The sequence below is a fragment of the Megalops cyprinoides genome, chromosome 2 (genome assembly GCF_013368585.1).
Source record: "Megalops cyprinoides isolate fMegCyp1 chromosome 2, fMegCyp1.pri, whole genome shotgun sequence".
NCBI classification, from domain to species: domain Eukaryota; kingdom Metazoa; phylum Chordata; class Actinopteri; order Elopiformes; family Megalopidae; genus Megalops; species Megalops cyprinoides.
The window spans coordinates 47,007,777-47,025,952 of record NC_050584.1 but is presented as its reverse complement, the minus strand read 5'-3'; the positions used below and the strand labels follow the sequence as shown (position 1 = coordinate 47,025,952).

Below are 18,176 nucleotides of genomic sequence, written 5' to 3'. Positions count from 1 at the left end.
ATTACACAATAATAAATGGGGTCTTAAGTACACAATGAGTTGCTTGTGTAGGCAGATAAAACAGATGTAATTGCCTGCACCTATAATGCACCAACATTAAGAGCTATGCACAGATTTCTCTGGGCTCTATTTAAAAAAGAAAAACCTTAGTGGTTTGTCAGCCTCAGTATGGCGTAAATATTGTTCCAATGACAGCTAATAGGAAAGGGGAAATAAGAGAATTACATGCAGGACGACCCAATGAGTGCAACATAATCACTAATGCTGAGCTAGATGCAACAATTTCATGGTGAGCATATCCTTAGCTATCCATAAATGTATGTTTTGAGGGTCCTTCCTCACAGTGGTCTTTTTGGCACATAATATAACAAGAAAGGCCAGTACAGACAAAGCGAAAAAAAAGGGGGGGAAAATGTTTTATCAGGAGCTGAGCAGCTGAGTATGATATAAACTGAGTTATATGTTTTCATACAATCAGGTGGAATCGAAATCTACTGCAGTCTCGGTCAACGCCACATACAGTAGCAATTTCCGCTTCAATCAAATAACGCTACCCTGCTATGCATGCCAACTTTATGTAGGAGTATGGATCTCAGACCCCAAGATGAACTGGCAGAGGAAATATACATGGTTGTTTTGAGTTTTCTACACCGTTCACTAGGCGGTGCATCAACACATTTCCTCCATGTGAAACCTGGTCAGATCGATATGGAAGAGCTTGGTGCATTATGTTTTCAAGATGTACAAAATAGGGAATACCCTGTTTTATAATACAATTCACTTTTTGCCCCTGACCAAATAAACCATTCCCTACCAATCTCAGCCTAACACACATTCCCCACACACAAACCACCTTCAGTTATGATTACGCAAACTGGATTACAGGGTACTTTAGACCAGTTGAGCATCCGCACTGCAGGCAATCACCTGATAGCAGTTGATATTCAAGCATACACAACGTAAGAGCAACAACGTTTACAAGTGACAAAACATCAATCAGGCACGCAGAGTACACTGTATTATGCTGAAACGTGCTACAAGAGCAAGTAATTAGGGATAATCACAATGAGGCACCAACAATGATGAAGAATCAAATTAAAACTGCCCCCTCTTTAAACAGGTGCCCATTGTGGGCCACTGGCTACCACTGTATAATCTGATGTCACTGTCCCTCTTAATATTTGCTGTTATTGCCTGTTTGAGAAACTCAGCACTTTCCACACCACATCATCAAGCAAATGCTTCTACAGCTAACTGCAGATCTCGGGAATCTGGGCAAAACAGAAAAGCTGGGAGCTGGTTCATCTCTCCACTTCAAGTAAACCTTCAGAAAAGACTTTGTGACAAAGTCCTAGGCTCTGGCCACTGAATGACGGATCAGCAGCCAATCAGTATTACCCGTTTTCTGTAATGGTTAAATTGACAAATGTAACAGCCCTGGCAGGCTTTTTTCAGTGGGAATTTACTGAGGCTGTGCATATGGGGTAAAGTCTTGACATGTGCGTGGACTGTGCTGAAAAGCTAGTGAAAGTGGAAGAAAGTAGAATCAATCCATCCAACAACTGGCCCCTATTTGCTGTAGTTGTAGAGGCAGTTGAAATTAGATAAGAGAACCGGGAGAGGAAGGGTCTCACTTCATGGCTCTACATGGGCATCCACTGGATGGCCTGCCCATCCCTTTGCCAGGAAGGCAATGGGAATCTATTCTAAAAGAGTCCCTTAAAAGGCTTCTGAGACTCCCTCCCTCCCTCCCCAATCCCACAGACCACAAAATGAAGCAGGACCGGTACTGAATCGGGAACCCTAGAACTGGTAATGCGGACAGTGACACGGTGGATGAGTTGAGTGAGATGGTGGTTGGTGGAGGGGTGAAATATTTTCCCCATCCTGGGGCGGGGCTGGCCCTTCAGTTCAGTTTGGCCACTTCCTTCCTCCTTTGGTGAGAGCGGCCTGCCGCAGGGGCAGGCCTCAGGAGAGCTCCGACTTGCTGAGGGCGATGGCCAGCTCCAGGTCCTCCTGCTCCTGCTGCGTCAGGCGGGCCAGGCGCTCCTTCTCCTCCCGCTCGCTCTCCCGCTTGGCCCACTCAATCATGTCCTCCTCTGTGGGGTACTGCTCCACACACAAACACAACCACAGCCCTGTCAGAACCCCCTCTGACACACACCCTTTTTCACCTGGAACAAACGGGTCCCCAGCTAATTCACAGCAATGCCACCACGGGGTATTCCAACTGGCTTGGACAAATTCCACATGTTTTAGCAGTTTTACAATTCAATAAAAAAAAACCATACCATAATTCTTAAAAACCCAACAAACCCTCTCTGCTATCACAATGCTACATGACAGTAAAGTCATCCCCTTCCCTTGCACTAAAGAGCAAGACATTCTGATGTGTCATGGCCCTCTCTCAAGGGTTCAAGTGAAGAGCTGTCAGTGTATAATTTACACAAAGTCTAACAAAGCATGACATAGAGTGGGGTACTCATTTGAATATGAGTGTCAGCTAAGAAACAACCATGAGCAACATCATTCTTTGGACAACTTCTCTTCTACACAAATGTGACCAGACCTGCATCTGGTACCCTCATTTTTTTTTTCTTCAAATTAGTCATTTCCAAAATATTGAACAGGCATGCAAGAAACAAACAGAAAAACAGAAGTGTTGTGATGAAAAGTACAAAGACATGTTGAGGATGCACACAATTGCTTCTTATCAGCATGGACAGCATCATAATTATGATTATGAATATACATCGACAGAGCTACACATCAGAAGACACTGATACAAGACATTCAGACATAACTGCTGCAAACCTTGTGCATAAGTCTGTTCTGTGTATTTCCAAGGGGAAATAAAATAGGAAGGAGTGATTAACACTTTTGCATGCTTCCAACACATTATCTGGATGCAGAGCATGAAATTGGGCTGGGGACAGGGGCACCAATGAATAATACACAGGCGAGACTTATGCAGTGGATTCTGCAGTAAATCACAGCAATCAGACAAACTTCTGACAGATCTCTGATGTGGAGCAGAGTTAGTGTGCATGACACAAGGAGGATTGTGAGCGTGGGAGCAGACAGCTGCATTGGAGCAGTTTTCACGACTGGAAGATTCGTTACTGTGGGGGGGGTGTTCACAGAAGACAGAATCAGTGGCTCAAACAGCAAGTGAGACATGGCTGGCATACACTTAGTTGTGATATCTGGACTTAAGTATTGGCCCACTGTAAGCAGGGTGGTTCCAGAGGAACCCCATCTTTTCTCACATAACATGTTATGAGGCTTTTCACAGACTTACATTTTATGATGGCATCTAACCAACCAACTACAGTTTATCATTGCCCAGAACGGTTTCAGAAATGTATATATTGCAGGATTTTACTTGTTGCTTGTTGTGTGTCCATACTTGCCCTGAATCACACTAAGCAATGCCAACCCTGTTTAACATGCAGTTATTCACATGAAGTAAGAGATGGATGCAATCTGATTAAAAAAAAAAAAAAACTATGGGATTATTGTAGGAAGTAGATTAAATCTTTTTTGATTTAGATTACTGATCAAAACCTACAATCAAGAGTTGTAAAAACCCACTGAATAATGTCATGAGCATCATTTTGATTCAAGACTGGTAGGGTGTCAGCTTTGATTTACCTCCAGCCCAATTGAGTAGCAGATAACAGCTGTAACGATCACATACATTCGAAAAGGGAAAAAAATGGATCAAAAGAATAATAATCTTACAGTGTTTACAGATTCGAGAGACCCAACATAACGATGGCATCGATTTTTGGCCTTTAATTGCGCTCATTTAAGTTTATGTATCAAAAGGAGGTACCATCTGTCTGTGCAGGGGAACTGAGGGGCTGAACTGCGGCATGCGATGGAGCTGATCCCAAAGTGAGGGGCGGTGGAGGTAGAGTGCTGGGAATACTAGGGGGAGGAAGGGGTGGTTCACACAACATGAGGACTCGGTTAGTGCGTGCAGGACTCTGGGGCGGGTGAGGACAGACGCGGGATGCAGCGACGTGGGGGTTTCGGTCAAGCCTGTTTCCAGGTACACGACACCGTGGAAACAGCTTTTTTTTTGGCGAGAGCCAAAGCAAGCGGCCTAGCCTTTCCATCCACAGCCAGTGAGGGGATCCACCAGTGGTAATGAGGGAAATGGGCTTAAGGAGGGAGATCTGGTGATGGTAATTATTAAAGCTGTACACTGAAAATTAAAGGTTTCCATGGTGCATTCTCCTGCAATTTAGAATTGCTGTACATAATAAGATGCCCACTTTGTGTAATATAATTCTACCTATTTTAATGAACAAAGAAAAACAGAAGCAAAGGAACATAAAAATGTTTTCAATTGCACGAGGTCCAGTCTGCCTTTTCAAAAAGGCTAAATACAGAAAGTATTTGTTTCACAGAACCATACACGGCAGACAATTTCAAAAAAAGAAAAACACAATTACGATAAATTAACAAAAAACAAGTCAATTAAAATGTACACTGATGACCTTGCCTTTTGTTGGGAAAAAAAAAAATGTATTTCAACAGATAATTTTAGCACGCAGATTATAAGGTTATTTTTTCCTCTTGTTAATTCAGATTTGAACTCTGAGCTCAGATTCTGAGCCTTATGGTTCACGGTTTAGAGTTTGGCTATGGATGGAGGTGTGACTGAAACTGCCGTTTGGTGGGAGTGGCTTGTGGACAGGAAGTGGCAGGGTCGCTGCTACTGGGTTTGGGGAGGAGGGGAGGGGGCAGGGGAGGTGCTCACTTTGTCAAAGCTGGCAAATCTGTCAGGGTCCCGGGAAGGCTGGCGGGGAGAGGACGGGGCGAAAGGATCCGGGGCTGCGTCCTTGGCGGGCAGCGTGGCAGAGTCTCCTGAGCCCTGCGGCAAAAAGGGCGCCCTCCGGTGGAAAGAGTCGGAAGACTCTGATCTAGAAATTGTGGACCTTTTGCCTGTGCAGACAAGATAAATACAAACACTTATCTATGCGAACTGTAAAATAAAATGACTGAATCACTGAATGTCTCTGTAAATGATCATAACTGCAGAACTCTTTAAACGCCTAATTTCTTAAATTTCCATCTGCCTGTTTAACATTCAAGCATCCTCTAATTACCATTATAAATACCATACTCAGACACTGTTCAGTCAAAACAAATGGTGGCAACAATTTGTGAACACTTGGAAAAAATGATCAAAAGGAAGAAGTCCTTAACTTGGAGCGTAAGACCTCTGTATGGTTCACTGTGTGTGCCTGAAGACACACTGACGATGTGTGCTAGACTACTGAGACCTTTTACACGACATCTACATTCCAAAAGTAAACCAAGCTGGGCTTCAACTCAAAAAACACAGGATTAAAATTTTTATTTTACTATACTCTATCTTTGAGGACAAAGATACGCCCAGTACAGTCACAATGAGGTTGGTAGTGTGAGCGATGGGACTCACCAGGAGGAGGTGGGGGAGGCCTGGTGGGAGTGCCCGTCTTGGGGGGCAGGGCCGGGGGCACGTCGGGGCTACTTGACTGACTATCCTCCTTAAACAAATTCTTGCTGCTCGGAGTGGTGCAGGGGCTGAAAGGGTCAGCACCGTTCGACTGCGAAGCAAACAAGAGCTTACACCCTGGTCAAACCTCACATCACATAATCATCCACAACATTTACTCGCCCTTTGAAACACACTACATAATACAGCTGATAAGAAATGCTCAGCTTGAACCTTAAACACAAAACTTCATACATTTACACTTCCTGATATTTACCCCAGCTCAAAAGATCAACAAGAAATTCCCATCTGGTTATTTGACTCTGGTCATAAATCCAGGTCCCTGACCACGACTCCACACGGCTTGCATAAAGCACCTCTTGCACAACTTGAACCACCTCATTATTTTACCTTCGACAGAGCGCTGAAATCCGCAAATCCCCCTACGAAGGTCTCGTTCCCAAACACAGCAGCGAAGGGGTCTGACAAACACAGAGGAGTGTTAATATTGCCCAACCGCTGCCACACCTTCACAACCTCTCCATGCACTGTAACGAAAGCCGCTTCCTGCAGTACCGCTAATGTCCAGATGGAGGAGGCATTTCCCATTTGCTTTACCTGGGTCAGAGGGCAGGTTTACTGTGGTGCCTCCTGGAGCAAAGGGGTCATTCGCCACTGCAGACAGGTCCTTCTGAGAAAACAAACACTCCACCTGTCAAACCACTTCTCTTAAAACTCAGGGACACAAACACCTCTGGCTTTGATAAGAAGAGCAGGGGCCTATAACTGTATAACATCAAACCTGACAGAGATAATTAGCTTCTTGACCCTCCTTTTCCAGCTCTAATTGCCATATATTCTTTACTTCCAATGGCAGCAGAAAGAACACAACATGATAGCTATTTATATTACTCCAGAGCACAACAGATGAATGAGCTCATACTGAGTCCTGTTATTCCCCAAACATCCCATCCCTTTTAACACACTGAGAAACTATTTCCTCGCTCTGTGTTTGTTCCAAACGAGTGCATCACAGCTAGTTTAACCTCGACACAAGCTTAGGTGATGACAACGTGAGCTTCCTTTCTGCCAAGAAGTGCGGCGGAGCAGAACAGAACTGACCGTGGGGAGGTCCATGCAAGGCGGGGAGGAGGTGAAGGGGTCGGGCCCAGCCGAGAGGCTGATGTTGGAGCCGAACGGGTCGGGGTCGGCCGCATTGTTGCTCTTGGAGCCAAACGGGTCAGCGTCGGCTAGACTGTTGACTTTGGAGCCAAACGGGTCCATTCCAGCTGTGCTGCTGAGATTTGAAGCAAAGGGGTCTGGTCCAGCTGCGTTGTTGAGCTGGCAGCTGAAGGGGTCTGGCTCCGCCGGACTGGTGGTGCCACTGAAGGGGTCGGCGGAGGTGAAGGGGTCATCAGACGTGAAGGGGTCAGCAGAAGGCTGCTTGAAGAAAGTGTCTGCCGCGAAGGGGTCCGTGCCCTTGAAAGGGTCTCCACCGAAAGGATCTGCAAGGTAGTTACAGCGTAACAGTAAGGGTGATACAGACTTCACTCCCTCATACCTCTATATATTCAACACATGTGCTTGTGCTTTACATGGTATAAACTGTTAGAGTGAAATATAACTTGTGGAAATAAACATCTACCCTGTTTAAACCCTTTTAAAATTCTGTATCAATATAAATTTTTAACATTTTCTGACCAGACTTCGTTAATTAGTGCTGATAAGACCTTTTGAGGAAAAGCAGCTCACCTGAGACGTCCACTTTTGCAAAGGGGTCATCTTTGAATGGATCATCTGTAATCATTAAAACTCCATTCAGAAACAGTAGCAGTCTACTCCAACAAAGGACAATGGTTTAAAGTGTATAACGCTGGGTTAATACTAATAATAGTAAGGGCTTGACCACACAGCTCAGAGGCGAGACACGTACGGTCATTGAAAGGGTCTGCCTGGAAGAAGTCCAGCCCGGTGACGATGGGGGCCGTCTGCAGGGCTGGTGCTGGCTGGGGAGGCTGGGAGGGCTCAGCTCTCTTCTCTGGCTCTGGGGACTCCACCGGCTACGGAGGTGCAGAGGATCGATAACAATCAACTTGCATACGTTAATGGTTTGCATCTTCCCATCAACACAGCTCATCAGCTCAGAGGCAGACATGCTGGTCCTGGGGGAGCACAGTCCCCTGGACTCGTATGGGTGACGGGTCATACCTTTGGACTGCTACCACTGGGTGACTGCTCCTTCTCTTCTTTCACTTCTGATGGGATTTCAGCTAAGGACAAGGAACTACCGCTTTCCTGAGACAGAGGGAAACAAAGCGGATGAATAATCCAGAATACATCTTTAGAACAGAACAGTGAGAACCCTCTTCTGTTCCGCTGGCACATACAGTACCAGTCAAACGTCTGGCCTAAGATAATGGGAAACATGCATTCAAACACATTTTGATTGAAAGACTTATGCTTAAATGCCTGACATTTGTTTCTGAGACAAATATAAATAGTGAACTCGATGCATGAATTTCTTTAAAAAAAAAAAAAAAAAATTTTTTTTGGCTACATTGAAGAATGTAAAATATAAGATAGTTTTCATTTAACACTTTTTTGGTCACTGGATAATTCCATTTGTGTTATTTCATAGTTTTGATGTCTTATTATTATTTTAAAATGTGGGGAATAGTAAAAATAAAGAAAAACCCTTCTATGAGTAGGTGCATCTGAACTTTTGACTGGTACTGTATGTACCTCTGCCACTATGGTCCAGACCTGTCTGCCTGTTCAGCTCTCTCCGTGTGCTAACCTGGGTCTCCTGAGGAGCGCCGCTATAGAGGTCCTCCTCCGTCTCAGGTGCAGGCTCCTGTTCCTCGTTAGCCTTGGGCTTCGGCCCCTCTTCCTGCTGCTGCTGCTGCTGCTGCTGCTGCTCCTGCTCCTGATCCTGCTCCTGATCCTGCTGTGGCTGCTCCTGCTCTTCTCTCTCCTCCTCCCGCTGATCCTCGTGGGCCTCGTCAGATGCCCCGTTGACCAGCACTGGCTCCTCCAACAGGCTCTTCTGCCAGCTGAGCTGTGAGGTGACGTCCCTCTCCTCCGTCTGCAGCTCAGTCAGCTTCTGCTGCACCTGGAGCAGGCACACACGACGGGTCACACTAACTTCTGTATCACATTCACAGAGCGGTCACACTAACTTCTGTATCACGTTCACAGAGTGGTCATACTACCATCTATATCACGTTCACAGAGCAGCCACACTACCATCTGTATCACATTCACAGAGCGGTCACACTACCATCTGTATCACATTCACAGAGCGGTCACACTACCATCTGTATCACATTCACAGAGCGGTCACACTTACTTCTGTATGACATTCACAGAGCGGTCACACTAACTTCTGTATCACATTCACAGAGCGGTCACACTAACTTCTGTATCACATTCACAGAGTGGTCACCCTACCATCTGTATCACGTTCACAGAGTGGTCACACTACCATCTGTATCACGTTCACAGAGTGGTCACACTACCATCTGTATCACATTCACAGAGCGGTCACACTACCATCTGTATCACATTCACAGAGCGGTCACACTACAATCTACTGTCTATATTCCATATGAAGGGTGATCACACTACCCTCTACCATCAAAATCAAATCTTAAAAGGGTGGAATGAAGGAAGGCTTTTATGAAGCAGTTTCATCATTTCAATGGAACTTTCTTAACATTGGCTTTGTAAGAAGGAAATTGCTCCCAGCAGTGCTAGACAAGTTGGTTTTTGCCATTTGTTACAACAGTATTTGTGAACTGGGAAATGTGCCATACTTTCTGTTTATATTCTCAGACGTTATCCCTTCTGCATTGTGTCTGTGGTGTATTTATAATCTGTGTTGTTTTAATGGATAGACTCAGCAATAAATGTGCAGCAACAATGGTGAAGAATATGCTAAAATTGAGCTTTGCTAAAATTGAGCTTGATTTTACTACATAGCGCTTCAATTGTACAGTAGTACAGCTAACTATTATAGCTTTGTTGGATACATTTAATATTGCTAGTTAGTCAATAACATTGCAGTGTGTTCAGCCACATAATGTTAAGGACACAGAGCAGCAGTCAATGAACAGTCTTGACTTCAACAGTTCTTGTTAGTATTCAATTCGAAAATAATAATGAGTTGCAAATCTTGGTTTGGCGTCAGAACACTTTTGGAAATTAGTCTGTGAGCAGGTTTAATGGCCAGAAATTATGAAAACGGTGATCTCAATTAGTGCCCTTCAGGTCCTTCTCAGCATGTGTGACGTTAGCCCAATGGAAATAAAGACGCTTCTTGTGCTGGCAAATCAAATGAAGTGGCCACCAAAAGCATAAAAAGCTGTAGATACAAAGCACTGATATCAGCCTAACTCACAGATTCTCAATCCTGCTCCTGGGGCCCCCCTGCTCCGCACGTTTTCCATCTTTCCCTGCTCTACCTACCTGACTGAACTCATCAGTGGCACTTCTGATTAGCTGAGCACACCTGATTTAATCAAGAGCATGTTTGGAGCAAGGATAGATAGAAGATATGCAGGACAGGGGGGCTCCAGGAGTAGGACTGAGAAACACTGGAACTCCCAAATCAAAACACCCTTGTTCAATAAAAGGACTATACCATTGGAGAGCACCTTATTTTTTCTTATGAGGCTACCTGTCACTTGTGTAAACCAAATGAATAACTGCAGGTGTCAGAGGCGGTGGCACTGACGCTTTCCAATACATCACATTCTTGTCAGTTTAGCAGATGCTCTTATACAGAGCGACTTACTTAGGTTACAGTTTTATTCATCTATACAGCTGGATATTTACTGAGGCAACTGTGGGTTAGATACCTTGCCCAAGGGTACCACAGAAGTGGAAGAGGAACTGAACCAGCAACCTCTTGGTTCCCAGCCCTGCTCCTTACCACTACTCCACACTGCTGTCCAAACTGACACAAGGAAAGAAAAAGACAAACGGGGGCTTTGGGGGGGGGGGTCCTGCCAAAAGCACACAGCCTGCCGAAGTGGATCCAGGCTGAGGAGAGCGTGGAGCTGCGAGGTCCGGTATCATGGAAGAGAGAGGAGAATGAGACGCTCACCTGAGAGACCTCTGAGTAGGACTCCCTGACGGAGTCCTGCAGGGGGTTGAGCTGGGCGCGCGCCGCCTCCACCCTCTCCTCCATGCGGGCCGTCTCATCCTGCAGGCGCCGCAGCTCCTCCCGCGCCCGCGCCAGCTCCTCCTCGTACTCCCCGATCTTCTGCTCCTGCTCCACCTGCTCCGCCTGCAGGGAAAGGATCTGCCAGAGAGAGAGAGGAGGGCAGCGTGCAGAGAAAGGGAGAGATCGTCGAAGCAAAATTAAACCCGAGCAGGAGAAACGAAAGAAGGGTTGGGTTAGCCCTGTGCTTGGAGTTCTTAAGCTCTTGAACTGGCACCACAGGCCTCTCTACTGTCATGGGTCCTTTTCCTCTGTTTCGGTCCCTTACCAGTTGAACCAGTGAGAGAGGTTTAATTCCTCTGTTTAGAACACAGCTGTGTTTGTGTCCAATGTGGATGAGGTGGTGGACCACTGTGTGGGGTTATATTCCTCTCTGTGTTGTAACCGGTATGGATGAGAGACTGTGGACCACTGAGTGAGGTTATATTCCTCTCTGTGTTGTGATTGGTGTGGATGAGGTGTTGGACCCCTGAGTGAGGTTACATTACTCTCTGTGTTGTGATTGGTGTGGATGAGGTGTTGGACCCCTGAGTGAGGTTACATTACTCTCTGTGTTGTGATTGGTGTATATGAGGTGTTGGACCCCTGAGTGAGGTTACATTACTCTCTGTGTTGTGATTGCTGTGGATGAGGTGTTGGACCCCTGAGTGAGGTTATATTACTCTCTGTGTTGTGATTGGTGTGGATGAGGTGTTGGACCCCTGAGTGAGGTTACATTACTCTCTGTGTTGTGATTGCTGTGGATGAGGTGTTGGACCCCTGAGTGAGGTTACATTACTCTCTGTGTTGTGATTGGTGTGGATGAGGTGTTGGACCCCTGAGTGAGGTTACATTACTCTCTGTGTTGTGATTGGTGTGGATGAGGTGTTGGACCCCTGAGTGAGGTTACATTACTCTCGCTTGTGATTGCTGTGGATGAGCTGGGCCGGTGCTCTCACCAGCTGGTTCTCCTGGCTGCACTGCTGGCGGATCTGCCCCAGCTGCTCCTCCAGCGCAGCCTTCTGCACGTCCAGCTTATCCAGCGCCTCCTGGATCTCCTGCCGCTGGGTCTGCAGCCGCTGCAGCTCCCCGCTCTCCCGCTGCACCTCATCCTGGAGGTCCTGAGGAGCCAGAGAGAAGGGGGGGGGAACAGGGAGATGGAGGGGGAAGGAGAGGTGGACAGAGGGGGAGGAACGTGAGAGATTTAGTTTATGTGAACAATTGGCATCACTTATTTGGATATATTAAGAACTCATATTCCGGCACTGGAAGCCATCATGAAGAATAGAAGGTACTGCTATCAGTTGAACACCGGATTATGGTTAAAGTACAGCTGTATAACATTTATAGTGTGAACTTTTAGCCACAAAGAGTCTCTCCAGATCAGGCATCTACCTCAAATGAACAATGTGCAGTCACTAATAGTATAATTACACTCCAATATGTTTATCTTGGCAGCTGTGTGTGTGTTACTGAAGCCCCAAAAACCACATCACAGAAACCACACAGCTTCTTAAACTACCCCAAGGTCTTTATCTGCACCCTTCTGTATACAGCTTAAAGCTACCACAGAATTAGTGCCACACACTCAATTCAACACAAGCCACCGCTCTGAAATCTGCAGTCTCACAGAGACAGCTAGATCAATACAGCGGCTGAAGCTGAAACGATCACAATCGCACGCAGGTTTCCGTCCCTGCTTTACAGGGATTTTAGTACATTTTTGTTGATAGAACCTGAACAGGGCCAAACCGCTGATGATTAATGCTGGAATTAGTGTTGGCAGGGCTGAGCTAGAGACATTTCTTCCTGAGAAGCAAGTCTGTTCTTGGCACCTCTCTGTTGTCAGCCCGTGTTGGAGGCCATCATCGGGCCCTGACGTCAGGCTCCTCTGCAGCAGAGCGAGCCGTTCAAGGTTTCCCAAAGAAGCCTTGAAGCGCCATCACACTTCAGCTGGGGGAGAGGAGGGGAGGGGGGAGGCAAGCACCGGATTCTAAGAAAATGACTCCATGTCTGCATTGATGCAGGATTCCCATCCCTACTGCAGGAGCGGCGTTTTACTGTTGAAATTTAATATCCCATCAGTTACCTGGAGAAATGAATGAGAAAGCAAAACGGAAACGTGCTGGGTTTTTCTGTTAGCTCAGAGAGGCTGGTGCAGCCTGAGCGCTCTTAAAACCAGTCATGTACCAAAATAGAAGCCATTTATCACCCCAACTTCAGCAGAGCTGTAAGTGCTCTCAGACAAAAGGCTTCTACTTCCTCCTAAACATTTAATTATTCATCACAAGTGTGACTACAGTAGAGCCTACCTGATTAACTGGCTAATAGTTTATTGACCATTTTTTCTGCTTTGTTGGTAGAATGAATCATTCATCAGTTACTGTGAGATCTTGCTCCTTCTCCTCATGAGGGTTTAATGCTGTCTGAATAACCAATTCAACATTGTTGACTCAGTTCTAATGGCCAGATTTCCTACTGCGGGGAGTAAATACCTGTAGGACCATTACCCTTCATTATAGCACCTGAGCTTATTTATTATACTGGGCCCCCTGCCACTATCATGTGCTTTCTAGCATATGTATTTTTTGGAGTTCTGACATAAGACTGTAAAAGGCTGGAAGTAGAGTGTGCTATTAAATGATAGTGTGAAATGAGAAATGCCTAATGTGCTTCATTAAGAGTGGGGGCAACTGCAAGAGAGGTCATTTTTATATTTACTCTACTTTATATTTACCCATTTAGAACCTGGCATCACCACAAAATGACCCATGAAAAGCCACCACAATATTTATAATGGACACTTTCTGGCCGTCTTCATTTACATAAGTACTTACTAAACACTCCACTAAGAGTGAGGACATGAATATGTGTTAATTTTCACAGAACAAATAGTAATTTGCAGCTAACGCCCGCCTTAGTTAATTTTCCCCCTAAATACTGCTACTGAAATATGTGATATTCATTTTTTGCCAGCTGCCTCTTCTCAAAGACTGGCTGGAACAATAACAGGTCAGAGAGCCAATATCACAGACCAGATTTCACTTTGTTGACGGATCAGCCAGGCCTGCACCTTCAGTGCGTTTAATAATTACTCAGCATACCCATACAGTAACTGCTAGATGTCTCCGCAAATAGAAAAACTATAGAAATTCAACTTCTGTATATGAATACAACCCCTGCATATGAAAAGAAAAATGGGAGTTTGACAATCCTGACCACATACATAGTGTCAATAATTCAATACCCTTCATTAGTTTTCATAAGCCTACTGAAAAACTACTTGCCAATCACAGGTTTTTAAATTACTGAATTAATTTACTATGAAGACAAAATTACACATACATTTGCCTTGCTATATTGTCTGGCTGAAAGCACTAAAATGGCTGCCAATGCACAAGGTACCCAAGCGTGGGTGATAATCAATACAACAATCTCACACATAAGAGCCTACCATCTGTACCTAGTCCCTGGATACCTCATTACACAAAACCTACAGTGAGGTTTACTCTGTAGGTGAATCAAGAACTAAAAAAAAAAACAATCAACGAGGGGCTACAAGCAATGACATACCCACATACATGTGGGTACTTTGGTGTAAGTCATGAATGAAAGGTGATTTAGGAGAACGGGGGAGAAAGTGCTGTCCGTCGTTTGCTTAAGGATTAGAACGCACTTTGAATAATACTGTAATAAATAAATGATGAGTCGATGCTTAACTGGCTTCTCCTGCTGGATCCTGGAGTGAGGGGGCACTCAGTGACAGAGCTGTCAACATGGCTGTCTCCAGCCATGTCTTTCTGAGACTGTTCTCACTGTAATGGCTGAAATCAGGGGTCTGCCATGCAGGGATGTGTCCATGGGGGGTTAAAGGGGGGACCAAGGAGTGATCAAGAGTGATATAGCCACCCCCTGCCCTGCCCCACCTCATCCTCCTCCTATTTCCTTTGTTACTACAAGGCATCTTCTTTTGAAACCTTTGAAGGAAAGCAGCAAGTGCACCTCCAGCCTGGAACCATTAGCTACAGCACCAACAGTGTAAAATTTACACTGTAAATGATATGCCAGCGGTCTTAAGTGAGTTACTGTGCATCTACTGGCCATTACTTTGCTGATTTATTCAACAAGAATTAGTGACTTACAGCACAAGCCAAACATGGTGCTCAAATCACTTCTGATTTAGTTTCTATAAAAACAGCAATGAATATCCTAGCTAGCCAAGATTCTTATGTACAACTGGTAAAATGTACATTCAGTTAGCTATTGAGCTGGGCTACCTTAACTACACCCTCATTACATTTCAATACTTTAAACTGCACACTGAACAAAACGTTTGAACAAATTTTAAGAATTTCTCTCACCAACTGACAAGTTAATCATGAAGTAGTGAGCCAATTTCCCTGGAAAGAACTATATATTAATATTACGTTAGTTCCACAAATTTATCAGTACGGCTTATGTGCTGTCCAGTACTGGTACATTCCAGCTGTCTTTCACCACAGTGCCTGCCCCTCACAAACAGGAAGCTCCAGTCCCAGTACAGTGGAGATCTAACATGATCGAGTATTTCACAATGCAGTTTTGTCATTCGCATTAGCGTAAACCATCAGTACTGTATATCAATGGAATGCTTAGATTCTCTTTTAGATTAGGTTACCATTTGATTCATATGTTGCTTCTGTTTCTATGACAATTCAACAATAAAATAAGTGATTAGGAAATTTCCCTTAATGAACATCATGCTTTTATATTTAATAACTTAGTGATTAATTACCAATTAGGAAATATGCCATCTTGCCTGGTATTGAGCATCACTCATTTTTTAAACTTACGCTCTACAAAAACTATTATTTTTTTTCCCTGGGTGGGTCACCCAAGCTAATTGAATATGTGCGTTTGGGGCATCAACCATAACATCATCTCTCTGAGAAGGCAGAGGGATGCATCACTCAGTACACCCACCGATCCATCGCTCAAAACTACATGCACATCTATCAACCCAGCGCTCAAAACTACATCCACCAAACACTGAGACCATTTGCTCATGTAAGGGCTGATTGTGAAAACAGAAGAGCACATCTGATTGTTATGAAATCATGTACTCTAGCGAATAAAACATCTATTTGTCACTGTAGCATAAGCCTTTTATTCCAGACAAATGAAAAACCAAGTAAACCTTGGTAAGTTTCATTTCTCCAGAAGTCAGATGTTTGCACACCATAAGTCGACACCTGCAACATCTTGCACCTATGCACAACCTATTTACAGGACCATATGTCTTGGCATGTGTTTAAAATTTACGAATGCAGTTAGCATTACATACAGCTCATATTTAAAAGAAACAAATGTAATTTATGTTGTTTCACAGAAATCACAAAGCATTATTTAAAGACATTATGAATGATGTTGAACAAACTCTAAACATTAATACTAATATCTAATACTACATGACCTCAACTACAGAGCTGTCATAAAGCACAATATATTATTTTATCATTTCATAAAAGGAAAATAGGAAAATCTTCATATTTATTTGCAATTTTATCTTGAATCTGTGCTTCAGGGAAAGCATCAAATCACTCGTCTTAAACAGGGAGTAGAATACATTCTCTCTGGCTGCTGGAGTGAGTCCATGCATGCAGTTTACACGGTACATGGTTCTGTTGTCTCACCTCGATTCACTTGGGGAAATGTATGGATCAGGAATTCCACCTTGTCATACTTTAACTAGGCAAAATTCCAATTGCACATAAATGCAAAATGCATGGATTTATGATTGAACTTGTGAATTGTAATCCAATACCTTCCTTTTCCATCCCTGATACACATACAATCAAATTATTCTGCCTACAAGCAGCATCACCAGATGGGCCAGCTAGCCAGCTCCCATCACATCACTGCTGCAGACAAAATGGCGTATGCCCCCATTCGAAACTGGTGGGCTACCCAGCATGTGGTCTTAAAATCCATCAATGGTGACGTCACAAATCTCTTGTAAATGTGCTGTGGATGTAGAAACACACTACCTCCAAAGGTGGTTAAGAAAACAGTTGACACCTGATGTAAAACAATTTTCATCTTGTTTTGCCTCGTTACTTGGAAAATCAGGGCAATACTTATAATGCCATCAGGGGTGACCCAAGTCCAATCTGTTCTTGGGTCTTAGTCTGCTTACCATTAGTCTGTCTGCTGTGTGTGCCTTTAGATGTGCATGTTACACAGACACAAAGCTGCAAGGAAAATTATTATTTGATAATTTATTTCAAAATGTATTTTTTTCCTCCCGGATTTTGGAGGACATCAGAAATTAAAAATGAATAGCGTAATGTTAGATACCTTTACCCCCTAATCTGTAATCCACAAATGAAAAAAATCTAAACAAGAAAGTGTACCAGTCCTGGTTCTGACCCCTCTTAAAATGACTGGATCTTTGAACCATGACCCATGAGCCATGGCCCTGTGAGGACAACAGGAATCCATGAGTCTTGATGGTCCCCCAGAGACAGCCACTCCAGCACAGGCTGGAACACCAATAACCTGGATGCATATTAAGCTCCCAGGCACCTCAAGTCAACTCCCCATTTCTTAATTAAAATTTTAGGCACTAAATTAAGATATACTCAGGGGATACAAAGCTAACCACCTGAGTAAGCAGGCCCAGGGACCACTGGTATTGGAATGGTGACATAGTTTTTTCCTTTTACTCAACACTAATACGACACTTTGGGATGAGAAGTAAATAAATGCTATCCAAATATATACACATAAACACAGAGAGGTGTGTGCTACCTTATATAAGAGCCAGCCATGTTTACTCTCCCTGATTGCTGCCATTTTAATACAAATTATACCTGTTCTTATGCTCTTGCAAGCAATTCACATATTCCATACATTCACACCACTTAAAATGTGTTTTTTGGAGAAAATATTTAGGCTATTATTCAAAATTATATGTCTGATTAAAGTGATCTTTTTAAATGACCTCATTTAGACATGTCTTTATTTTTTCTTGGCATGCTATCCAACTACTGACAGTATTCTAGAATGTTACTTAAATATACTTTAATTGAGCATAACCTCTTTTTGGAATTACTCAACTGCCCTTATTAAAATGACACAGGAAGTCCTCTCCTATCCTTTCCCCTCCCCACGTACAGCCAAATAGAAACCCAGAGAAAATCCCTTTTCTGGCACAATAACACTGATTAAACGCAAATTCAAATAAACACTAAGGATACGCAATCAAGATTACAGCATCTGACTGAGGCAGGGGGGCAGGGACACAACCAGTACACAAAACATACAAAGACAAAGAAATGGAGCAACACAGTACTCCTCTATTACCACAGTAAAAGGAGCCACAAGGTGCGCGCACACAAACACACACACACACACACACACACACGCACACACAGGAGGGAGCCTCTTTGTTGCTGAGGTTTGGGTCAGAATGGTTGTACTAGAGATTCCATGTACATTCTG

The 18,176-nt window shown here is 44.1% G+C and overlaps 1 protein-coding gene across 1 annotated transcript in view; it reads right to left on the bottom strand.

Annotated features, from left to right (window-relative positions):
* Positions 1-18,176, bottom strand: part of eps15 (epidermal growth factor receptor pathway substrate 15) — a 37,493-nt gene continuing 19,317 nt past the window's right edge. Inside the window, exons 14-25 of the mRNA XM_036520919.1 lie at positions 11,654-11,815; positions 10,599-10,796; positions 8,289-8,603; positions 7,700-7,786; positions 7,425-7,551; positions 7,244-7,288; positions 6,614-6,996; positions 6,110-6,182; positions 5,903-5,973; positions 5,456-5,603; positions 4,772-4,956; positions 1-2,109 (exon numbers count right to left, since the gene is read on the bottom strand). Of these exons, the coding sequence (XP_036376812.1) occupies positions 1,969-2,109; positions 4,772-4,956; positions 5,456-5,603; positions 5,903-5,973; positions 6,110-6,182; positions 6,614-6,996; positions 7,244-7,288; positions 7,425-7,551; positions 7,700-7,786; positions 8,289-8,603; positions 10,599-10,796; positions 11,654-11,815 (1,935 nt within the window). The 3' untranslated portion in view covers positions 1-1,968. The remainder of the gene's footprint in view (positions 2,110-4,771; positions 4,957-5,455; positions 5,604-5,902; positions 5,974-6,109; positions 6,183-6,613; positions 6,997-7,243; positions 7,289-7,424; positions 7,552-7,699; positions 7,787-8,288; positions 8,604-10,598; positions 10,797-11,653; positions 11,816-18,176) is intronic.